At 36.9% G+C, this 18,533-nt stretch overlaps 1 protein-coding gene across 1 annotated transcript in view; it reads right to left on the bottom strand.

Annotated features, from left to right (window-relative positions):
- Positions 1 to 1,644: 1,644 nt before the first annotated feature.
- Positions 1,645 to 18,533, bottom strand: part of ZFC3H1 (zinc finger C3H1-type containing) — a 53,968-nt gene continuing 37,079 nt past the window's right edge. The window contains exons 23-35 of the mRNA XM_021092001.2: positions 17,757 to 17,945; positions 16,881 to 17,118; positions 13,318 to 13,423; positions 13,037 to 13,235; positions 12,339 to 12,433; positions 7,593 to 7,703; positions 7,233 to 7,337; positions 6,938 to 7,103; positions 5,710 to 5,810; positions 3,738 to 3,839; positions 3,079 to 3,118; positions 2,746 to 2,808; positions 1,645 to 2,616 (exon numbers count right to left, since the gene is read on the bottom strand). Coding sequence (XP_020947660.1) covers positions 2,479 to 2,616; positions 2,746 to 2,808; positions 3,079 to 3,118; positions 3,738 to 3,839; positions 5,710 to 5,810; positions 6,938 to 7,103; positions 7,233 to 7,337; positions 7,593 to 7,703; positions 12,339 to 12,433; positions 13,037 to 13,235; positions 13,318 to 13,423; positions 16,881 to 17,118; positions 17,757 to 17,945 — 1,653 coding nt within the window. The 3' untranslated portion in view covers positions 1,645 to 2,478. The remainder of the gene's footprint in view (positions 2,617 to 2,745; positions 2,809 to 3,078; positions 3,119 to 3,737; positions 3,840 to 5,709; positions 5,811 to 6,937; positions 7,104 to 7,232; positions 7,338 to 7,592; positions 7,704 to 12,338; positions 12,434 to 13,036; positions 13,236 to 13,317; positions 13,424 to 16,880; positions 17,119 to 17,756; positions 17,946 to 18,533) is intronic.

Consider the following 18,533-nt stretch of genomic DNA (forward strand, 5'->3'; position numbering starts at 1 on the left):
GCTAGGCCAGGACAGGAACTCCAAGGTGACATTATTTTTAAGGTAATATAATTTCTGTAAGATAGCATCTGATTTTAGGTAGAAATATGATCAAAAAGAAAACAGCTGTTTAACATATGCTAAGGCCTCTGCCTGCACGACTACAAATGGGAACCATGGGGCTGTTACAGTGTACCATAGCCTGCATGGCTCTCCTCTGCAGCTGCATGCACCAAGGCAAAGTATTCTTTTTTAAAAAAGAGGCAACCATTTACTGCTGATGGAACTGTTAATGCAACAAGTAATAAATTTTAGAATTTATAAAAAAGTTCAAAGCTTAGCAATGTCTCTAAAAAACTATTGAGAGATTTTTAATCAATACCAAAACTGTTACACAATTGTGGGGGGGGACAGACTGGAAATATTTTCCAAGCACCTAACAGTGGTTTTCAAATAACCAGAACAAGGTTAAATAGTTAAATGCATATGATGGAGGAATACTCCTCTGGGATATCTTCCAAGCAAGTTTCTTTGGTTTTAAAGTAAAACCCTATAGCCTTTTTTTGGTTTAATGAAAGATACTAGACAACTGGGTTCTGTTCTTGACCTCACCAAAGAGCACTTACTAGTCAAATACGCACTGTCTGGTGGGCATATTAGTAGTGTCAAAACATGGTTTTATTTTGACTAGGCATCGTAAAAATGCAGATGTACAAATTTGCCTAACATTTCATGGGGCTGTTGCTCTACCCCCAATAATTAGACTGCATTGTAAGACCTGATTTGTAGCAGTGTTATGTGTCATTAACAATTTTCCACCAAGTGCAAACAACCCACTATAGACTGAAAATAAAACAAAACAAAAACTCCTTTATATTTGTTCATATTAAAATTCAACGTAAGACAGCATGTCACTAAGCAAATTATTCAAACTACAGTTGGGAGGAATTCTCGTCGTGGCTCAGCAGGTTAAGAACCTGATTAGTATCCATGAGGATGTGGGTTCAATCCCTGGCCTCACTCAGTGGGTTAAAGGATCTGGCGCTGCTGTGGCTGTGGTAGCTGCAGCTCCAATTCGACCCCTAGCCTGGGAACTTCCATATGCTGTAGGTGTGGCCCAAAAAAGGAAAAAAAAGAAGAAAAACAAACAACTATAGTTGGGAAATACTTTCCAAATACCTTGGTCTTGAGAACAAGGGAATTTTTTTTTTTTTGCTTTTTAGTACCGCACCACGGCATATGGAGGTTCCCAGGTAGGGGTCCAAATCAGAGCTACAGCTGCCAGCCTACACCACAGCCATAGCAACGGAGGATCTGCGCCATGCCTGTGACCTACACCACAGTTCACGGCAACATCAGATTCTTAACCCACTGAGTGAGGCCAAAGATCGAACCCACAACCTCATGGTTCCTAGTTGGATTCGTTTCCGCTGCGCCACTAAGGGAAATCCAAGAACAAGGAATTTAATGGTAGCACAAACCTATCTGTTTACCATCCTCAAAATAGACTAGGACCCATCTTCTCAAATTTAAAATCATACGAGTGTTTTCATGGAAAAGCAGGTTCAGGATAAGAAAAGTATTGATATAGTTACAGTGAATGTCCACATCTCCTACTTCAACCCTCTCCCACCAGAATGTGAAAAGTGAATAAAGACAGCAACATTTTTCAAAAAGTTAACTTATATTAAAAATATTTTATAAACAATTTTAATACTACAAAGTAGTATTGCAATACAAAGCAGTTCAAATATTAACTGTTCTTTAAACTGTTAAACTTTATTATAAATTAAAATTTCTTTACAAAAAAATTGCACATAATATTTGACCACTCTTAGGTTCTGATGCTCTGGCATTTGCAATAGTTTCTTTAATCTTCAAGTTAAACAGTCTCAACAAGGAGTCCAGAACGTAGAAAGGGCAATAAACAACCCTGTTAGAGCATTCAAGTGCAACTAGCAGACTTGTGGCCATGGCAGTTACACTATCCTTAAGATGGACTGCTTAGGTTTTAAATCCTGAAATGAAGAATCTCAAAAGGTTTAAAGAGGAAAAACTAAAAGGGACTGCCAACTTTTTACTGTAAACACAGCCCTGGAAATTAAATCCCAAACAAGAATCTCTCAGGCATCAGAGAGTGTCAAGTGAATCAGGAATAGCACAACATAAAGGTAGGGGAAAAGTAAAAAATAAAAACAAAAACAAAGCAAAATGAAAATAAATGTCAGTCACTTTGAGGAACTATACTTACGTACATGATGTTATGAGAATCTGGCAGGGCCCAGAAGCAGGCCAAACAGGAAGTTCATTTATCCAACCGAAGAGGGTCATGTTCATTGCTTCCGGTTTTGAGGATAGGATATTGTAGGGGACTTGATATGATCAGTAATGCTTGTCTGCCTTACACAGACCTTAGCCAGGGATCAGCCTAATCTTGAAGGATCATTCAAATAATTTTGGCAATTATTATAAGGACTTAGAACTGACTGCACCCAGTGTTCAGTGATTCTTGCTTTCTGTTTTGTAACTGTTTAAATTTAAGAGCTCATTTAGGCTGACTCCAATTTCTTGGCACTTGGAAACTAGTTTTCTCAGGTTATCAGTTTTACCTCCTTCTGATGCTTCAAACAAGAGTTGCTGTAAAAGACAGGGAAGCATAGAAGTAAGACTTAGCTAGATTTTGAGCATTACCACATCAATGGATATGGCACATGCAGAAAATTTATAGGAAAACTTCAAGATGAAATAAAAGATAAAAAGCATTACATCTTTCCACAGTGATGCACAAAGAGGTAACTTCTGTAAGGCTCTCTGATATAAACGGTGGACCTATAAGATAGATATATATATACAATTCCATCAGGAAACGTGGTGAAAAACACCTTCACAATCCTAACTATTTCAATGGTACTTCACAATATAATAACATTCAAGACAAAATGGTTATGCTGGGTTTTGGAGTTTCCAAACATTTAGAGTTCTTAGGATGTTAACTTCTATGCCTTAATCCTTTTAAATTGAAAAGTCAACAAAAAGGACAGAATAACTATTTAAAAAACAACAAAAAAGCGACCCATCTGATAGTCAATGATGGCTTACCTCTCTTTGTCCCTTTAGAACAATCTCAGCAGCAATGGCTCTAAGAAAAAAAAAAAGGAATATAGAAAAGGGAAAAGAAAAATTTATATATCTTTGAACAAAATGAGATACTACCACTGGCAGAATACTGACTGTGGGAATCTGAGTACAAAACTTCCTGAAAGTAACAGGCTAAACTTCCAAGGAGGGTAACCTATAGTGAAAAGAAAAATTCAACAATTTTTATCAACTTTACAATAATAAAGCAGACCAGTGTTTTGAACATAAATAACGTTCATAAAAAATACTCATAATTACTAGTTAAAAAAAATACTTGGTACTAACACCTTTAAAAGAAAGAAGGCATCAGATTATAACAGGGGGAAAATCCTGAATTTCAAAAGAGATGGTCTTAAAATGTGTATAACAAATCTGGTTTTTTGATGACAGTACTGTTTTCTAAATGTTCTCCTTCAAGGAATACTAAAACTCTACCCATTTTGCTTTTAGAAGCAATTGTTAACGAGCACTTCCTCATGCAGCAAGTGCCAAAACTAAATCTATATTAGAGATCTGTCCAGGAAAATTAAAAAGATGTCATTTTCAGATTTACCTGTCGGGAACAAACCTTATAAATAAAAGCAATAGCTATAAAAACATGTACGTGATTGTTGCATTACATTTTCCAGGTGGCCAGGCATGTTGGGATATTATATGTAAACATCTTGGCTTGAAGTTTCAGAATCTGAACATTGCTTTCTTCCCATTCATGTTGAAGTAGCCTGTAAAGTACATTCAGGAAAATGAACAAAAGCATTGCAAGTACAAGGAACCTCAAATGTGCTCTATGAGCAGACTGTTTGATGAGGTACAACTTTGGGTCAGTTAAATTCCATCAAGGCTATTCAGTAAGTATTTGAAGAATGCCTCTTAGAAAAATTACCCTGGGAAAGAAACATGCAAACTAGCAAAAGGTCCAGTCAAGACTCATGCCATCTTCAGCAAACTAAAATAAAGCCTAGAGGATACTAAAGCATTCTCTCCAAATTATACTCCACATGCTCCCTCCCCCAAAATTTTCTAAAATAATGAACTGATATATCAGTGCAATTTATTGGTATTTTTCTTTCTTCACTAAAGAATATACTTATTAAGAATGTTTCTTGAGCTAAAATGTAATAAGTACAGTGAATTAATTATTAAGTTCTCTATTCTGAAAAAAAAAAAAAAGGACAAGGATGACCATAAGGATATAAGTATTAAAACACAAAAGTGAAGCTTCACCAACAAAACCAACATCTAAACTAACTACATTCCAAATGCCTATCATTAGAAACTAGTCAAAATATCACATTTTCTATTTCAGATGATTTACCAAAGGTGATGCTTTATAATACAAATTCTGTAATTAACTCTGGCAGATTAGCATGCTTACTAAGAATTTTTATTATAAAATGGTATAGTTACTTTTGTCACAGTCTTAGGTCTTTGAATTTTTTTTCAATCTCTTATATCATTTTCCCACATCATGCTAAGTGGAATGTAAATACTCAAACACAAGGGAATATTTGATAAATATTTTAGGCAACTTATAATCCATAAAACAAACTTAGAAACATAAGACACAACTGATGCAGCAGAAATGACTATACAAATAGAAGACAAAGCAGTAGCATGCAAGGTACCTTTTTGAATCAAAAAGCACAATTCTTGAGGGTTAAAGGGGGTTTTATTCTATCAAAGAAGCTACAAAGAAATGCTCAGAAATCTCCTTCTAATCGAATGTATGAAATTTCTGGATAAGTGTTTCTCAAATGTGGTTTGAGGGATTTGGGCTCAGGAATCTGCATTTTTAAATGGGTATTCCAGGAGACTCTGCTGCATGCTAATATTTGAGAATGACTCATCTATATGAAAATATATCATAGTAACTAAAATATATAGGTGGTTGCTTATCTCTATAACACTTAAAGAAACCTCTTAAGTAATATTCCTTTGCTGTATAAAACATGCTCACTGGTTATAATGCATGCACTAAGGAAGATGGTGTGTGCCTAGGGGACACAGGTGGACTCTAAGTATATGCCCCTTTATAACCTGCGGCACATGGAGGTTCCCAGGCTAGGGGTCTAATTGGAGCTGTAGCTGCAGCAACGCGGGATCCGAGGCTCGTCTTCGACCTACACCACAGCTCACGGCAACGCTGGATCCTTAACCCACTGAGCAAAGCCAGGGATCGAACCCGCAACCTCATGGTTCCTAGTTGGATTCATTAACCACCGAGCCATGACGGGAATTCCAATAATCTGCAGTTTTTTTAAGTGACTAGGTTTTTTTTTTTCCCCCATACCCACATGTGTAAGTTCCCAGGCCAGGGGTCAAACCCGCACCACAACTGAGGCCTGCACCACAGCTGTGGCAATGCTGGATCCTTAACTCATGGAACTGGATCCTGTGCCACATGGAACTTCCTGAAATTACCAGATTTTTGCAATGACTTTTACATGAGTAGCTACCTATTGCTCAACAACTCTGAAATTAAAGTATCAATAAGGAAACAGTGAAAAGAACAGACTGTCCTTAGCAAGTTTTCAAGGATAATTTTATACAAAGAGCCTATACTATTGAGCTGAAAATTTTATTTTTTCTTACCTCAGTGCAAGTCCAGAATTAGCTGGCATAATTGAGCAAAACCGTTCCAAGGTTTTGGAATGCTGAGTCTTTGGAACACAGCTCAAATAAAAGAAAATAACCTGTAAAGGTTGAGGGGGAGGAAAAAGGAATGCAACAAAATGTGAAATCCAAAATTACCTATGTGTTTTAATGAGAAAACCATAATGGTCTTTAAGACACGAATGTATAAATTATAATAATGTATGATGCTGTGAGTTACAATTCCTACCATTAAGTGTATTAGTGATTTTCCAAATATGAATTAGGAAATGTGGTCTAGTGATGAGAGCCATGGACTGAGAACACTGACAAGAAGCCAGGAGTCCGGGTTTTCATTCCTGAGTCTACCTTTACTTGCTGTATAGCTGGGCAAGTCATAGGGCTAATAATACCTGCCACATCTTGCTCATGGAATGCCCGTGTGTAAATGACTTAATGTCCATAAAGTGGTTTGAGATCCTGGGATAAAGAATGGCATAGAAGTACAAAGCATAATAATTGGTTATCCTGATTAGCAACAAAACCACCCCACCAAAATAAATAAATAAAACAGAGATGTTTTAGTCTACAATGAGCTTTAGAAGGAGCTTCTACCCTCACTGCACTGAATGAAAGGGAGTATCTGAAACTAAACCAATTTAAAAAAATCCTTTGCTTCACTGCCTATAAGAAGATGACTATATAGACATATATAGATATAGGTACATCTCAATATTCAGATTCTACTCAAAATTCTTAACAGCATCTGATTTCAACTTTCTTATGTCCTAAGTAATTATATTTGCTTGATAAAACATTGATTAAAAAGAGCAACTACAACATGTAAACCCATTCTTGTTTCAAAGTTATGGAATTTTTCATTCAGTAAAATTTCCAATTACTCAAGCAAAACATTACTGATACTATTACAGTTACTTTTTTTGTTCTTTCTTAATATATATTAAACCTTAATATTTCTTCACTTTTACTTCAATGCTAAATTTTATTAAAAGAACATAATCAATATGCACATTTTATCTTAACTGAATCTTAAAGGGCTCTGTTCCTAGATTCTGAAGAGATAATTAGAAAATATGGTCAAGAATAATAGTAAATGCTAGTAAAGTGGTCCTAGGAAAAGCTCTCAATATAAAACAAGAGTTTTGCTATCATTTAAGTCCCTTTCTTTCATACAAACATCTAAAGAAAGAAAGTTTTCATTTCTTACCCTATTATGAAATTCATAGTTGGACCAGTAATCAGCACTGCTAAAAGGAATGGGGTATCGGGCAGGGACTGTAACCAAACATCTATTCACTAAATCAGTAAAAAATTTGAATTCTTGGACTTTGTTTCTGGATCCAGCAGCTCTATTATTGGCAAAGACAAGATAACTGCCAAAAGAAAAATATAATTTAGAATAATTACGGCAGTAATTCTCTAACAAGAAAGCTCATCACCCCTTTCCCCAACCATATCCCATTATTCCAAATCCCAGTCTTATTAAGAGGAACTAAACTTACTCCATCCAAATCTTCTGCACTATATCAGATCTCATGGCCACCCCTAACGCTGCCTCATATGCCTCCACTGTCTCTTTAATACTTGATTGAAGAGGATGACAAAGGCTGTTTAAAAAATGAAGGAAAACATTGTATGTCTACAGCTCAATTTGATTAGGTAAAGGAATGACAAGGTATAAACATTACAGATACTATTACAATGGAATCCTTCTTTTGATCTTTATGTATAAACCTTAGCATCCCTTCAATTTTGCTTCAATGACTTTAACATCAGGTTAATTTTAACAGTGTAATTCAGTAATAAATAACAAATGCAAGCTTAGGATGCAACATTTCTCTCCATAGTAGATAATGTCTCACCAGTAAATCAGCCACAAATAGGGAACTTGATGGTTAAACATGTCATCATCAAAATTCCCTTTACATAAACGGGCTGGAATGTCAAGTGGTCCTGGGATATTTAAGAGATACCTGGGGGGAGAAAAATCACACTGTTTGAAATTACGCCTATGCACACATGGATCACTAATACTAAAAAAAAAATTATCAGTTTCAACTGAAATTTCCTTGAACTATTTTTATAAGGTAATGAGACTTTATTTTCATGTGTATATCTTACCATTTTGACCCCATCTCCAGCATCATAAATTTATTATTTTATACCTACTTGAACAACTCTTCTAAAATGGATTTTAAAAATCTTATCCCCAAATTAAACAGATCACAATTGTCTACTTAAACCTAATTAAAAACAGAAAAGAACTGAGATTACTAAGTATCTAAAATTTTCCCACAAAATCTGTACTTTCTTATAAAAAGTTACAAAACTTGTTATCTGAAAATAATTCCTCCCTTACATACATACATACATACATGCACATACCACTATACAGTTCATTTTAGACATGATATCAAAGTGTATTCTACAACATACTGGTCTATATGAACTTGTCAAAAAGAGGTCTATGATCAATAAGATTGAGAAGTACTGCAAATTAAATTAACCCCCCTTAAAAGGCCACAATGTATATTAGGATATTAAAGGCTCTAAGAAGTCAATCATTAAAAAAAAAAAAAAATCTATTCGACTTTGGCTAATTCAGGTTTCCTCTCCAATACATTTGAATCTGTGTGTACAGCACCAGCATCTTCAGGAACAATGTTTTCAAAGGAAATACAATGATGTCAACAATGACAATCTAGCATAGATGTTCACCCAGGATTTAAAAGTTATTTCATGAGACTAAGTTTTAATGGATTAGAGAGACTAAATGGGGGCTAGGGTGGAGGAGACTGGGTGGGGACCATAAGAAAAGGAAGAAATGGTACATCTAGAAGTCAGGTTATCATTTTAACTTGGCCATAACTAGCTATATTACCATGAGTTTATCACTTAATTTCTAATACCGGCTTTCTCAACTGAAAACTGAGGTAAGTAAGAAGAGATAACTTTTTTTTTTGGTCTCTTCTAGGCCCGCACCCACGGCATATGGAGGTTCCCAGGCTAGGGGTCAAATCAGAGCTATAGCCACTGGCCTACACCAGAGCCACAGCAACTCGGGATCTGAGCCGCATCTGCAACCTACACCACAGCTCACGGCAACGCCGGGTCCTTAACCCACTGAGCAAGGGCAGGGACCGAACCCGAAACCTCATGACTCCTAGTTGGATTCGTTAACCACTGTACCACGACAGGAACTCCAAGAAGAGATAACTTTAAATCTAACCTATGCAAGACTATCCCTAGGCTAACTTCAGTAAGGTGAATGAAATCCCCTAGTTAACTTTTATGGCTATCTACTAATCTTCAAATTGATTTGAAACAAATGAAAATTACCTCATCTAGTTCTTTCTGGCTGTCCTTATACCAAATTTTACACACATACACATATATACAATTTATACTAAATGTTACATAGAAAGAAATGACAGAGTCTAACTCTAAATAAATATTATACGTCTATGTATTTTGCTCTACAATTTCTACTCATGAAGTAAAACAAGTATTCTGAATCTATTAAGAGCACTGATTTCTCCTATTAATAAGCTTTGCTTTTATAAAATCTTTTTTTTTTTTGCTTTTTAGGACCACACCGGAGGCATGTGTATGGGTGCTGCCTAAGTGAGCACAACACCTGAGGCACGTGGAGATTCCCAGGCTGGGGGTCTAATCAGAGCTATGGGTGCTGGCCTACACCACAGCCACAGCAACATCAGATTCAAGCCACATCTGCGACCTATACCACAGCTCACAGCAATGCTGGATCCTTAACCCACTGAGTGAGGCCAGGGATCGAACCCGAAGCCTCATGGTTCCTAGTCGGATTTGTTTCCACTGTGCCACGACAGGAACCTCTATGAAATCTTTTATAAATTAAAAAAATTTGTATCAATACCAGTAAGTATGGCAATGGTGTAAATTCTCACACTGCTATTCTCTCAATATTTGACTCAAAAAAATTCTGTAAACAAAGACTTCAAATTGTCTAAATAAATTGAGCACAGGATACCTTTTTCTCATGATTCTTGTTAAATTATGAATTTCCATGAAAAAAATAATAAAGCCAGATGCCTTAGTAAACAATGACAAGATTATGTGGAGGTAGCCTAGTTTCAAATTTTTATTGATAAATGTCTATTCCGCTTCATTAAATTGACATCAAGAAGATCTGATTATCTTTGACCACGTACAAACTGGCAGTAACTCCTTTTAAGCTAAAAGAATTACCTCCTTGCCCAAAGGAAGACTGTAAAGTTTGGTTCAGCCTTGAATTTTTCCTGTGCTTGAGTTTGAGACAATAAAATAAGGAGAAGAAGTTCCCTTGTGGCACAGAAGGTCAAGGATCCAGTGTTGCTGTCAGAACTGTGGCGTAGGCCACAATTGCAGAGCAGGTTTGATCCCTGGCCCAGGAACTTCCACGTGCAGGTACACCAGAAGAAAAAAAAAAAAAAAAACACGCCAACAAAGCATGGAGAAGCTGAACAATCTCTAAATTACTTATAGAACACTTTAAGTCTCTGTTAACTTGCATTTCAAATTACTCTTTTGTAATTAATTGTAAGACGTTAATCCAGACATAGAGGAACAGAAACAATTTCAAGAAAAGTACTAAAATCATCATGTCAATAAATTGACTACCGTTAAGAGGACAGATGTAAAGACTCACGTCTAGGAAAGAACAGTGACTCCAAACTTTTTTTGTCAAATCTCAAATAAAACGGCTATGTTTGGAGTTCGTATCGTGGCTCAGTAGTAACAAAGCTGACTAGGTATGCATGTGGATGCAGGTTCGATCCCTGGCCTCACTCAGTGGGTTAAGAATCTGGCATTGCTGTGAGCTGTGGTGTAGGTCGTAGACGAGGCTCAGATCCCAAGTTGCTGTGCCTGTGGTGCAGGCTGGCAGCTGCAGCTCCAATTTGACCCCTAGCCTGGGAACTTCCATACATCACCAGTGCATCCCTAAAAAGGCAAAACAAAACAAACATCGCCAACAAGAAAACCCCTGCTGTGTTCACAAAATATTCTAGGGTAGCTAGACCATTGCCTTAACAAAGTGTGGGTTATTTTTTTAAATATATTTTTGTATAACACTGCTATACGGAAGGGCGGCAGGGAAGGAGTACCTAAGAAAAGAAAAATACATACAAGCATTAGACTTGCATATATAAATCCAAGACTTTTATCTTCACTTATCAGTATTTTCCACAAGAATTTTTTAAAGAGATATTCAGCTTGGACTTTCCATCTCCTAGTTCTTCCTAACATAAATAGAGTAAGTCAGAAAATATTTTCCTTTTGATGCTGTTTTACTTAGGATCAGCAAACTACACCTATTTTCATAAATAAACTTTTATTAGAACACAGCCATGCTCATTCATACTGTCCACAGCTGCTTTCTTGCTACAACAGCATAGTTGACTATTAGTGACAGGGCATGTGGTTTGGAAGCCTAAAATATTTACTATCTGGCCCTTAAAAAGTCTGCTGATCCCTACAAAAAATGAGGAGTTAGAAGGAAAGAGAACTTTAAAAGCCTGCCCCAAAACCATTCTTTATGATCTGCTATGGCCTCCTTTGTTGTTACCATAAGAACTCATAGGGAAGCAAATAATAGGGAAATAATACATAAGTAAATAATAGGGAAGTAAAAACAGGGTTCTATATAAGTTACTCAGAAAGTAAGTGATGGCTGAGAAAAGAATCCTCTAAAGCTTCTTACTCTGTATTTCAGAAGTAAAAAGTAATTCTCGTTAGGAACTTTTTTTAAAAGGTATATTATTTATATCCACTTTAGATCACCAATCCAGTAAATTAGAATTCTTTTTTTTTTTTCAAAAATTACTCAAACTCTCTCAGGAAAATTTGTTGCTACAGTATTTTTTTTTCCTGATTTTGGCCACCCCCACAGCATTATAGAAGTTCCTAGGCCAGGGACTGAATCCGAGCCACAGCTGCAAACCTACGCCACAGCTGCAGCAATCCTCCTGGATCCTTAACCCACTGAGCAACAGTGGGAACACCCTGTTGCTACAGTATTTAGTGCTAAAAATTAACAATGACAATAAATTAAAAGCAGAACAGGTCACTACAGTGTCAATATAAACCTTCCTTTATTACTATTCCTTTTTTTTTTTTTTTTTTTGCTTTTTAAGGCCACACCCGAGGCATGAGGAGGTTCCCAGGCCAGGGGTCAAATCGGAGCTACAGCTGCTAGTCTACACCACAGCCACAGCAACGCAGGATCTGAGCTGCGTCTCAGACCTACACCACAGCTCTTGGCAATGCCAGATCCTTAACCCACTGAGCAAGACCAGGGATTGAACCCTCAACCTCATGGTTCCTAGTCAGATTCTTTTCCATTGAGCCACGACGGGAACTCCTCCTTTATTACTATTCTTAATCCAAAGAATGTAAAGCATTTTACATCTTGTGTCCATTTTTATTAAATTCTACTGCCCTTATGTAGAATGTAAGAGAGCATTCTCATTTCTTTAAAAAAAAATTTTCAATCTAAAATGTAATCAATCCACAAAAAAACTGGTAATCTTTCCACTAGATTACATTATTTCTCATTCTTCTACAAATCAAGAGTTCTATAAACTTACCGAAACAGATCCAAGTTACTATACTTCTCAAACCCAGGTTTAAAGAAGGATGCAATAAATTTCCGCAAAAATGGAAGAAGATTATCTCCTTGATTCTATTTTTAAAAGAAGGAGGAGGGGTATACATTATTAGGCGTACAATGTTTAATTAAATGAAAATCTTTCAAGGGAGGAAAAGCCATGCTTCCACCCCACCCCCACATCCCAAAGCCACAAATTAGATTAGGTTTCTTGAGTAGGTAAACACAGAGATGACTTCTGCACCCTGAGCTCCAAACTGAACTAACCAATTAAACAATGTAACACCTAATATACCACAAGCTCACTTCACTCACTCATTTCACCAATTAGTCATTAAGCTCTATCATATGTTTGGCACTGTGTTGGTGTTGGGGGGAGGAGACTCTAAATCAGAATGAGATACAATCCCTGCCCTAAAGGAGTTCTTAGCACAGTGTACAAAGCAGCTGTAAGCAAAATTACAATGCGATATAATTAAGTGCACTTAATATAACTATGCACGGTGATGGCAGAGAAAGAATGAATACCTAATACAATTTGCAAAGGGCAAAAGGATCAATCAAAGCATTCTGGCGAGGCTGATGCCTGAAACATCTTAGAAAGGATGAATAAATGTGAAACATAAAAATATCATATTTGAGAGTTATGAAAAAATTATGTCTTTTTTTCTTTTTTACCTGCAAGATGAAGAATTTGCACATATGATAAAAAACCTCTGCATTCTGAGGGTTTTTGTCAAACGCAGTAAGCCACACTGCCTGGGCTTTGTCATGCTGATTTGTTCGCAAATATAAACTGACAAGGGATTCCAACAACTTGCAGTTCATGGGACATGATTCCAATAAACATTTACACAGCTCCACTGCAGCCTCATACCTTCACAAGAAAAACACACATCTAACACATGAAAAAAATTAATTTTTTATACAAGGTTAACTGCTTGTCAATTAAGTTTTACCTCTCGAGAAGCTGGTGCAGGGCAATCATGTTTGTATAAAGTGGAACACAGACCTCTACTCTTTCCTCAACAGTAAGGCTCTCATCTGTGCAAGCTTTCACCGCATCTATTCAAAAACATCATAACATGAATCAAACATAAAATGAATTATTTGACTGTTAAAACTCTAATAAAGCCTATTATTTTATTTGACCATATCTTATTCACCTAAACTCCTGGTTTTCACTCAAAGGAAGTACTTCAGATATCTCCAAACTCCTAAAATTAAATCGCTTGCCCTCACTTTCTTGTTAAGAATGAACATCCCTGAGTTCCCTGGTGGCCCACGAGGTTAAAAATCTGGCGTTGAACACAGATTCAATCCCTGGCCCAGGAACCTCCACATGCCACAAGTACGTCCAAAAAAAAAAAGCATAAAACATCCCATATGAGCTCTTGCATCTAAACAAGAATCTCTGCATTTACCCCAAGTTCCTAAAAAGGATATAAAAAAAAAATTTAAAGAATGAATTATCTCTTTATCTTTTTCGGACCCACTTCACTAGAGTTCTTACTGACTGATGATCTAAATGTCTCCCTGTAAACTAGATCTCTTCCTTACTTCCTCAAAACAGTTCCCTTTGTAGAGTCCTTTATTTGATCTTGCTGCTTCTTAGACAATGGTCCACTGAGGTTTCACTTTGCACAACTGTCATTATTTTCTCCCTGCCCAACGGTGGTATGACTGCCCAGCTTTACTGAGTCTAAAAGCGAATGTCATTCTGATACAGCACTTTTGAAGTTTACTTTTAAGTGTCCTATCTAAGCAAACCTATCTCTGCATTCATTGGATAATGTTCTTCCTCTTCTTTTTAATTTCTTCTTGTCTCTGCTTGCAAGAGACTGTTTATATTTTCTCCTGGTCTCATTCACTGACTCAGTTCTCTCTTTTACCCCCTATTGCTGTATTTTAAAATTTTATTTCCTCAAATAAAGTATCTCATAGCCTCAATTACTGAGTAACTTATTGTAGAACACACTGAAAACTGTAAAGCACTACATGATACAATAATTTCTATGTTGTAATAACAATAATAACTTTTAAATCCATTTCTCTATCTATAATTGTCCATTTAAGGTGCACTTCCTTATTTCCTTCTGCCAACAAGCATTTCCGCTTGAGTGACCAATTATCATTCACAAACACCACTTGTACTACCAGTCTTCCCAATCCACCAGTTTTCTATTAATACACTTTCGTTTTCCTGGTCTCAAAACCCTGAAATCATCTTTGACTATCTTGTCTTCCCTGACATTTAATGTGGTAACTTAAAATGTCTGTAACAAATATGTCTCCAATAAATGTCTCTCTTTCCCAGGTTACTTTCTTCCCCTGTTCTTTTCTATTTAGGCCACACCCACAGCTTATGGTAATTCCTGGGCAGGGGATCAAATCCAAGCTGCAGCTGTAACCTACTCGACAGGTGGCGGCAACACTAACACTGGATCCTTAACCTACTGCGCTGGACGGGGGATTGAACCCTCACCACCACAGAGACAACATTAGATCCTTAACCCACTGAACCACAGTGGGAACTCGCCAGGTTACTTTTTTTATGCTTCAGTTATGGCTATGAGCTTGTTTTCCTATCTTTGGTTTCATTTCTCCCTAGCATGTTCTTTCTTTTCCTAAAGAATCTCTATTGCCATTAATTCCAATCACAAAGTTCTTGATAATCTGGTGCCATTCCACTTACCAAGCTTAATTCTTTCTGTTCTCCAGCACAAAAGTCTTACTTTGATAAGGACTTGGCTTTTTTTTTTTTTCCCGTCTTTTTAGAAGTTTCCAGTTGCCGACCACCACCACAGCCACAGCAACGCCAGATCCAAGTCGAATCTGCGACCTACACTGCAGCTTGTGGCAACACCGGATCCTTAATACACTGAGCGAGGCCAGGGATGGAACGCATATTCTTATGGATACTACTCAGTGGTTCTTAACCCGCTGAGCCACAACAGGAACTCTAGGACTTTCTTCTTCTTTTAATCTCTCTTCAAATTCACTGCACTAATTCCTATCTACTTGTTGCTTTTTGCTTTAATATGAATGTCCTTTTTTTTTTTAGGGCCACACTCAGAGTATATGGAAGTTCCCAGGCTAGGGTTCCAATTGGAGCTACAGTGGCCAGTCTACGCCACACAATAAATCGAAGCCGCACCTTCGACCTATACCACAGCTCACAGCAACACCGGATCCTTAACCCACTGAGCATGGCCAGGAATCGAACCTGCAACCTCATGGTTCCTACTCAGATTTGTTTCTGCTGCGCCATGACGGGAATTCCAAGGAATATCCTTCTTTTACTTCCTTTCTTCCCTAGTTTATTCAATAAACATTTACCAAGCACTCAGTACACTGCCAGATATTACAGGCCCTTGAGAAACACGTAAGACAAGAGTCCTATCTTTGAGGAGGAGACCCATCATGTCAGTTACATCATAGTCAAACTTCAAAGTCCACCTCCAAGTCCCAATTCTTCAGTGAAGACACCCTTAATCATGCCAACCTACAATAATCTCTTCCCTTCAGGTTTACGGCCCGTACTATCCTCTAAATCACAGATCCCAGTCCCCTCTAAGCACGGAATTTAGATTTTATACTAACATACAGTTACATAGCCTCACATGGTCAATAATTACATCGGGTGTATAGATTTTATTTTTTCTTTTTATGGCTGCACCTGTGGCATATGGGAGTTTCTGGACCAGGGATTGAATCTAAGCCGCAGCTGTAACCTGAGCTGCAGCTGTGGCAATGCTGGATCCTTTAACCCACTGCAGCAGGCTGGGGACTGAACCCGCACCTCTGCAGCCGCCTGAACCACTGCAGTTGGATTCTTAACCCATTGTGCCATGACAGGAACTCCAGATTATTATTATTTTGTTTTCCTCTTCTGGCTGCCCTGCAGTATATGGAGTTCCCAGGCCAGGGATCAGATCCAAGCCCCAGCTGCAATCCAAGCCACAACTGTGGTAATGCCAGATCCTTAACCCACTGTGCCAGGCTGGGGATCGAACCTGCGTCCCAGCACTCCCAAAATGCCCGCTAATCTTTATCTTCTAAATAGGCTATATACTTATTAGGAGAAAAGAGGCTTTATATATTATCTATATTCCACAGTAGATTTCTGTTAGCACATAGTAGCAAACAAACTCATTGTTTGATAGAGAAAATATTACTTGAAAAAACAATATTATCTTTTAACTTTAATCTTGATAGATTCCTTTACAAAATTTACCTGCTTCTATGATTCAATCAACTCGTTAAACTATGTAAATATGCCTTATCATCTACATATTTAGCTGGTGTCCTTTGCCATAATCAGAAAAACTAATTATGCAATTCACATAGTTCCTGGCTTTCATAGATGCCACCTTATCTGACCCAATCCTTAATCTTTTAAGCATTTATACAACAAAGTATGAAACTATGACTTGCAATATATAAATTTATTTCACTCAAGTAGGAAGAATCATCATAAGTGCTAAGTTGATGTTCTAAATTTATAAACATTTACACTTACCTTCAAATACTGCTACCAACATGTCAGGATTAGTCTTTACATCTTCAGCTGCTTGCCATGGCATTATAAATGGTTCTATGTTAACAATTCTTGAAGGATTGGCATTAGATGGATCATAAAATTTTGAAGGGAGAACACTGAATTCAATAAGATGTATGTAGGCCAGCCATGCCAAACATCGATCACTTGTTTTAAGGTATTCAGCTACTATTCCATCATTAGCCAATTTCAACGCATTCTAGGTAAAATGGAAAAATAATCTGAAGGTGTTTTTAAAAATATTCCTAATAAGATTCAACTGTAAAGGCAAAGAAGATTAAAAGAGTTTTATTTCTTTGACATGGTTCTTAAATACCTAAGTCAAAACTTTGATAGTCACCAATTTATTTAATGAAAAAACTCTTTAGAGCTATCAGTACAAGATTAACATAATTTTTACCATGTCAAGGTTTATGACATAATTAACAAAAAAGATTAAATTCGCTTGTACATCTTAAGTGTCATGATATTCAAAATTTAGAGAAAACAATAAAAGTAACAAACAGAAAAACTCCAACACACTGATACAGAAGATTTTCACTAGGGACTAATTTTTCCCTTTATGGTTTGAATACTGACTGACGTTTATTCTGGTAGGTACTCAACATATGTTATTTTCAGTTAAAATTCATAAATACTCTAAAGAAGGTATTATCCCTACTATGCAAAGGAGGAAACAGTCATAAACTTACCCAAATTCACACAACTTACTGCTAAGTGGCAAAGATTCAAATCTAAAACCTGTGCTAATTATCATTAAACAATACTACCTGTACTATTTTAAAACTTTAAAAAATTCTCTACAAAATGTAACTAAATGTTATAATAACTGTTTACCTGTAAAATAGCAAGTGCACTTTGGCATCTTCCAGTAAATATATGTAGCTGAACTCTAAACAAAAGAGCCTCTAAAAGCTGAAAGGACAGAACATCCGATGTTTCCTGCTTGGCTGCTCCCATCAGGAATTCCATCATTCTTTCACATACGTAATCCTTTTCTTCAAAGGTGCTTTCTAGGTGCAGAAACTGCCCAAAGGGATGTCATATGTTACTCCTGCTTCGTAAGAATAAACTAAAACTACAGATTTTTTACATTTCATTAAGAAACTATCTCATATTAAAAATTCAATTTCTGGAGTTCCCACTGTAGTGAAGTGGATTAACCTGACTACAGGGCTAATCTGACTACAGCAGCTCGGGCTGCTGGGAGGCATAGGTTGGATCCCCGGCCTGGGACATGGGTTAAAAGATCTGGCATGGGCTTGAATTCAATTCCTAGCCTGGGAAATTCCATATGCCGTGGGTCTGACCATTTTGAAAAAAATTCAATTTCTACAAGAAGAGTAATTATACATATGTATAAACCCATCTTTCAGTACTATAACCTAGATTTGCCCTTCTTCCACAAGTTGGAAATTTGTTTTAGTTTTCAGATATACTCTGAGGATTATCACTGAAGCAATTCCACCTCTCCTTTCCTTGAATTAATAGGTAAATGGCAGCAAAGCCATGATAGATCTCCAAAAACTCATGTTTATGATCATACACAATTTGCAGTGCTCAGGTGTGTGACTATAAAAGTTTTGAGAACAGCATTCATAATAAGAAATATAT

This window comes from Sus scrofa, chromosome 5 (assembly GCF_054392235.1).
Source record: "Sus scrofa isolate SSC_HxYL_T2T_F1_AM1 chromosome 5, Sscrofa_HxYL_maternal_Yorkshire_Landrace_v2.0, whole genome shotgun sequence".
NCBI classification, from domain to species: domain Eukaryota; kingdom Metazoa; phylum Chordata; class Mammalia; order Artiodactyla; family Suidae; genus Sus; species Sus scrofa.